This window comes from Exophiala oligosperma, assembly GCF_000835515.1.
Source record: "Exophiala oligosperma strain CBS 72588 unplaced genomic scaffold supercont1.12, whole genome shotgun sequence".
NCBI classification, from domain to species: domain Eukaryota; kingdom Fungi; phylum Ascomycota; class Eurotiomycetes; order Chaetothyriales; family Herpotrichiellaceae; genus Exophiala; species Exophiala oligosperma.
In genome coordinates, this window is record NW_015622829.1 from 295,726 (window position 1) to 302,110 (window position 6,385).

The window sequence follows — 6,385 nt, forward strand, 5'->3', positions numbered from 1 at the left end:
TCCAAACTCTTGTCGATAAGTCATCACAGGGCGTAGAGCGGCTTCTTCAGCCAAAGCACAAAGCACAATATCTCGGACTTATCCACTCGTGCTGGAGTTCCATCTTGCAATCTTTCACATATGTACAGACTGTATACACGCCTCACTGGACCAAGAAGTAAGCACCATGGGCTCGATATCAGAGCCTAAGAACTCAACGCTCGAAGCGGCGCTCTCACAAGCCCATGAAGAATATACACAGAACCACCCAGCATCCAACAAGAACTATGCAGAAGCTTGCAACTATATGCCAGGGGGCAACACCAGAACGGTCCTGTTTTCCAATCCTTTCCCGCTCACAATCGACTCAGGCGAGTCTTGCTATTTGAATACTATTGATGGCAATCGTTATGTCGACTTCCTAGGTGAATACACCGCCGCCATATATGGTCACAACCACCCCGAAATCAAGGCTGCTGTTCAGAAAGCTCTCGACGGTGGCTGGAATTATGGTGCACATAACAAACTCGAACCTGACCTTGCTAGGGCGGTGTGTGAACGATTTCCTCCTATTGATCTAGTCCGTTTTGTCAATTCTGGGACAGAAGCCAACATGATGGCCATCGCTACGGCCATGGCTGTCACGGGTAGGAAAAAGATCCTGCTGTTCAAGAAAGGATACCATGGATCAACAATCTCGGGAAAGGTTGCGTCTGGCAAACCGACCATCAATCTACCTCATGAGTTCGTGCTAGGAACATACAACGATGTTCAAGGCACCGCAGACATCGTCAGATCACTGCCCAAAGATAGCCTAGCTGCCATCCTCGTTGAACCGATGCTGGGGAGTGGAGGGTGTTTCGCAGGCACCTCAGAATTCTTACAAACACTTCGCCAGCTCGCGGATGAGACCAAAGCTATCCTTATTTTTGACGAAGTCATGACTAGCCGTCTCGACTACCGTGGCCTGGGCTCGACGGTGGGAATCACTCCAGATTTGATGACCCTAGGGAAATATATCGGTGGTGGAATGAGTTTTGGAGCGTTCGGCGGGAGAAAGGATATCATGCAGCTTTACGACCCGAGGACAGGATCTCTTGAGCACCCTGGTACATTCAACAACAATGTTTTCACGATGAGCGCCGGTATAGCTGGCAGCAAGCTATTGACCAAGGAAAAGCTCGATGCTTTGAACGCATTGGGTGATTCTTTACGCCAAAAAGTCACAACTTTACTGTTGGCAAGAGGTATCAAAGGTACGATGCCATCTTCTCCTGTGGCTGACGACATGCAAGTGGCCGAACACCCACAACGGCCGCCGAAAATGTTTATCAACGGTGTTGGCAGTCTGAATGCAATTCATTTTGCAGGTCCGGACAGAGAGGCCCTGCAGAGTTTGTATTACCATCATATGCTGCAAAGTGGAATATACATGGCTCCGAGAGGTTTTGTTGCGTTGAATATTATGCTGACGGAAGACCATGTTGGGCAGTTTCTGGAAGCCACCGAGGCCTTTTGTGATAAGTTTGATAGATTCCTGCAGTGGTAGTATAATTGTACCGAACTCAACAGACCATGAACACTTCGCTGTTTGTATATAGCAATTGATGATGAAGAATCGAAGTCGAACCATGGATTCTCCGTTCTCGTAGGGAGTAAACAAAAGCCCAATTACGCTATTCCGAACAGCGCCTAGACGATCAACCAAATGTCGTGCCCTTGTGACAACGCGGAGACTTCGCACGAATTTGTTCCTTGCATCAACATCGAGTGTGGCTTGAAGACAAAACCGTCAAAATGAGCTTGCCTTCGGGCTTCAAATGGAGTGCAATACTCTTGATTGTCATTCTCTCATTTGCAGGAATTTCGCAAGCCTCAATAGGAGATCGACTCCCTGACTTTCGCGATTGCGTCCGAGTAAGTTTTGAAACCAACCCAGCTTCAAAAGCTCAAGTTTGCCAACCGATGTAGGTATGCATCGAAGAGAACTGTGACACAGGCAAGGCCAAGCTCCCCCTGCACCTTCGACTGCTCCTGTGGGATTGTCCTTCAGAATGCGACTACACATGTCAACATGTTATCACCGATCAACGCGTGGCTAGAGACCCGCCGATGATCGAACCTGTTGTCCAGTATCATGGGAAATGGCCGTTTTATCGATTCCTGGGCATGCAGGAGCCATTTTCGGTGCTCTTTTCTTTGATGAACTTTCTCGCTCATCGAGAAGGCATGCAGAGGCTTCGTGAGGCAATTCCGGCACGTTATTCTCTTCGACCATATTATCTCTGCTTCGGCTACTTTGGACTGGCGAGTTGGATCTTCAGCATGCTCTTCCACACACGAGACTTCAACCTCACGGAAAAACTTGACTATTTTGCTGCCGGTGCCAGTGTACTCTACGGCATGTACTTTACTGTCATTCGCGTGTTCAGACTCGATCATAGAACACCTACCAAGCAGAGCATTCTGCGGTTCTGGACTCTCGTCTGCATCTCACTCTACGTGACTCATGTCACCTACCTGACGGCTTGGAGCTGGGACTACACATACAACATGGCGGCCAATGTAGCCTGTGGTCTGGTCCAAAATGTGCTCTGGAGTTGGTTTAGCATTTCACGATATCGTAAACTGCAAAAGACATGGGCGGCCTGGCCAGGGTTGATCGTGGCATGGATCATTATGGCTATGAGTCTGGAACTGTTTGATTTCCCACCTTTCTGGGGCATGATTGATGCGCACAGTCTGTGGCATCTAGGGACAGTCATTCCGACGATATGGTGGTATAGGTGAGTGAAGATATCTTGCGTCGTGCGATCTACTAATCCACGTGAACTAGCTTTTTGATCAAGGACGCGCAAGAGGACCTTGCCAGCGAACGTCTCAAGGCCTGATCATGTCGGTAAGCCGAAGCCGAACTCTCCGATCAGAAATCGAGGCTACGGAGAAAAAGCAAGTTCAGTGGGTGTGGAAATGGACAGCGCTTGGATATCTAGAGAGCGGTCAAGAGTCTGGGGGAGCAACTAGCCACTCTATCCCATCTGTACAGATGCATAATACAATGCAGCAAAAAGGAATTTTGGGGGGTTGGCGACGATCTGTTTTTAGGGCTTACCAGGCTGGTTTAGGCCTCGGGCTTAACAAAATGCCTCCCCCACGCCAGTCAACGGGCCGGGCGCCATTGGCCGAAAGCATCACTAGTCAGGCACCTGATAGAGGGGGGGAAAGTTGAGGCTTCTATGTGACACAACGTTGTGGGTAGTGGCGGGACATAAAAGAAAACTCAAGTGAATTTTGGTCTGACGATTCGCCTCTCAACGCATTTTACGTGATTAACTTTTCGTCTGACAAACCCAGTTTCCCTCCCACCTCGATCGCTGCCCGCATTCCAAACACTGATCTTTGTCTCTTTTCGCAACAACACTCTCGTCTGCATATCGGCTCTAGATAACCTCTATAGAACTTGTTTCATCTTCTACTACGAGCGGGCGCCTTGTGCGCACTGCAATTTCCACCATGACTTCTTACAACCCCCGAGATTCCGTCTTCAATCAGCCTAAACCCGTCGTCCATCTTCCGCAAGACCTCCTACAATCCATCACCAAGGCCGTGCAACCCTACCCGATCCCGGAAGGAAAGAAGTACGAATATGGTACCGCTGGTGTATGTATAGGTTCAGACTCTTCTGACAATTGTGCTGACCGATCCTCCACTACAGTTTCGGATGAAAGCGTAAGAAACCCTTCAGCTGCGTCAGACGTTGCCCTGTGATCGAGGATCGGTTCGCTGACAAGAGTATGGATGTAGCAATACTGGCCTGGATCATGTCATGTTCACAGTCGGTCTCACGGCCGCAGCTCGGTCAAAAAAGCGCAATGCCACAATCGGTATCATGATCACAGCCAGCCACAATCCAGCCGACGACAACGGAGTCAAGTTGGTCGATCCTATGGTAAATTCTAACCGCCTCGCTTGTAGTATAAGACTAACCATTTGATTCCAGGGCGATATGCTCGAGGTATGCTCGTCTCACACTCGTACCGGCTCATACTGATTTTGAAAGCAATCCTGGGAACAATGTGCGACCACCCTAGCCAACACACCCAACGATGGACTTGCAAAGGCATACGAAGAGCTGGTCAACGAGACACTTGTGGATGAGATCCGTCAACTTCACGAACGTGCCGCAAAGGTTGTCTTTGCCCGCGACACCCGCGCCTCAGGACCCTACCTAGTCACTGCGCTCAAGGCTGCGCTGGACGCCGTCAAGGTCGAGTACACTGATTATGGTATCATGACGACTCCTCAACTGCACTACATTGTTCGCTGTGTCAATACTATGAACACTCCATACGCCTTTGGTGAACCGACTGAGCAGGGTTACTATGAGAAGATGGCCAATGCTTTCAAGACGCTGATGTATGGACGAAACATCCAAGGCTCGGTGACTGTCGACTGTGCCAACGGTGTTGGTGGACCCAAGTTGAAAGAGTTGATCAAATATCTTCCGAGTGCAAAAGAAGGCGGAATCGACATCAAGGTTGTCAACGATGACGTTGTTAGGCCAGAAGCTCTCAATTTCGAGGTGAGTTATTGGCGGTCGTCGAGGAACGATACTGACTGTGCCAGTGCGGAGCGGACTATGTGAAAACCAAGCAACGAGCACCACCTAGTTCAAACGCTCAGCCAGGAGACCGATGCTGCTCACTCGACGGCGATGCTGATCGTATCGTTTACTACTACACGGATGAGCAGAAAACCTTCCACCTTTTGGATGGTGATCGAATTGCCACCCTAGGAGCGGTTTTCTTGGCTGATATGACTCGAGTCGCTGGAATAGACAGCAAGGTCAAGATTGGACTCGTCCAAACTGCATATGCCAACGGTGCTGCTACGGAGTACGTGGAGAAGGTCTTAAAACTACCTGTCACCATCACGCCAACCGGTGTCAAGCATCTTCACCATGCTGCGGCACGTTACGACATCGGTGTATACTTTGAGGCGAATGGACATGGTACAGTCTTGTTCTCAGACAACGCCATCAAAGTGATCAAAGAATCCGAGCCAAAGTCTCCCGGGCAGAAACATGCACTTGACTCGCTCCGTGCTTGTGTTGACCTGATCAACCAAGCCGTGGGCGACGCCATTTCAGACATGCTCTTCGCCGAGGTAGTCCTCGCCCACAAGACTTGGACCCTCGAGAACTGGCGCAACACCTACATCGACCTGCCCAATCGTCTGGTACGAATCGAGGTCCGTGACCGATCCATGTTCAAGACGACGGACGCGGAGCGCAAGCTGGAGTCGCCCAAGGGTGCTCAAGAGGAGATTGACAAACTTTGTCAGATGTACGTCAAGGGACGAGCGTTCGCCAGAGCTTCGGGCACGGAAGATGCGGTTCGCGTCTACGCCGAGGCCCATTCCAAGACCGAAGCGGACAAGCTGGCCCAGCAGGTCTCGGAGGTCGTTCGCAAATACGGGGTCTAGAAGATCCACGAACAGCCCGACGGTCTGCTCGTTGGGTACGAGATATTGTCTTGGAAAATACGTCCTCGTGGACACACCACGTGATGACTTGTTTGTTGATGATGAATGAAACCGAGAGCAGGCTCGAATGGATGGATGGGATTGCTTAGCATGTTCTCTTACCCCTGGGCATTGGGATGGACGGGATTGATTGATTTTGATCATTGCTCACTCACTCATTGACCGGCGTCTCAGGGAGGTGTTGCATAGTCCGGGTAGCCACTGGATGGCGCGCATTATCTCACGGTCAAGGGTACATAGGTACCTACTCTGTAAACGTGAGAACCACACGGAAAAAAGTTGTTTGTTTTGTCCATTTTAGAACCAAAAAAAAGGAGAAACCAAGAAACCAAGAAACCAAGAAATTGCCCTCGAATTCAATTTACCATTCCATTGCTTGTGTTCGCCTATGGCTCAAAAAAATTCTGACTTTGTTTTCACAATTTACTCTTGCCACCGTCTACACACTTCATCAACGCCCGGCCGTTGCTCAAGACGACTTTCCCGTCGACCTCTGTGACGAAGCGGACCTCCTCCCAAACCCCGTCCTTGATCTCCCCGGTCCTCCAGATCTTGGTGACGAGCTTCTGGCTGGGCTTGACGGGGGCCGCGAACCGGGCCTGGAACTCCTTCATGTTGGCCGGATCACTGCCGCCCATCTCCTTGAGGAGGGCGTGGGCCGCGTTGTTCCAGCTGAAGAGGCCGTGCATGATGGCGCCACCGAAACCCATCTTCTTGCCCGGTTCGGGAGTGGCATGTAGAGGATTGTAATCACCATTCAACCTAGATTTTTGTCAGTCCTCATATTCCGATCGTTGTTTTTGTTCTGTCTGGGTGTTTCCCTCTTGACTCTTGCTTCTTGGAGTATATCTGTGGGGGGGGG

The 6,385-nt window shown here is 50.3% G+C and overlaps 4 protein-coding genes across 4 annotated transcripts in view; 3 read left to right on the forward strand and 1 right to left on the reverse strand.

The window, feature by feature from the left end:
• Positions 1-89: 89 nt before the first annotated feature.
• On the forward strand, positions 90-1,528 carry PV06_10254 (uncharacterized protein; the record flags this gene model as incomplete). Its single annotated transcript, XM_016411787.1, has 1 exon — positions 90-1,528. The coding sequence occupies exon 1, from the start codon at positions 167-169 to the stop codon at positions 1,526-1,528; it is 1,362 nt and encodes a 453-aa protein (XP_016257828.1). The 5' UTR covers positions 90-166.
• Positions 1,529-1,754: 226 nt separating this feature from the next.
• On the forward strand, positions 1,755-3,280 carry PV06_10255 (uncharacterized protein). Its single transcript, XM_016411788.1, has 3 exons — positions 1,755-1,896; positions 1,951-2,765; positions 2,816-3,280. Exons 1-3 carry the CDS (start codon positions 1,777-1,779, stop codon positions 2,868-2,870), a joined length of 990 nt encoding a protein of 329 aa, XP_016257829.1. The 5' UTR covers positions 1,755-1,776; the 3' UTR covers positions 2,871-3,280.
• A 92-nt stretch (positions 3,281-3,372) lies between these two features.
• On the forward strand, positions 3,373-5,878 carry PV06_10256 (uncharacterized protein). The gene is made up of 6 exons (XM_016411789.1): positions 3,373-3,639; positions 3,695-3,708; positions 3,784-3,928; positions 3,980-3,994; positions 4,040-4,561; positions 4,606-5,878. Exons 1-6 carry the CDS (start codon positions 3,493-3,495, stop codon positions 5,461-5,463), a joined length of 1,701 nt encoding a protein of 566 aa, XP_016257830.1. The 5' UTR covers positions 3,373-3,492; the 3' UTR covers positions 5,464-5,878.
• PV06_10257 (uncharacterized protein) overlaps positions 5,853-6,385 on the reverse strand; it is a 1,642-nt gene continuing 1,109 nt past the window's right edge. The window contains exon 4 of the mRNA XM_016411790.1: positions 5,853-6,285. Within this exon, the coding sequence (XP_016257831.1) occupies positions 5,940-6,285 (346 nt within the window). The 3' untranslated portion in view covers positions 5,853-5,939. The remainder of the gene's footprint in view (positions 6,286-6,385) is intronic.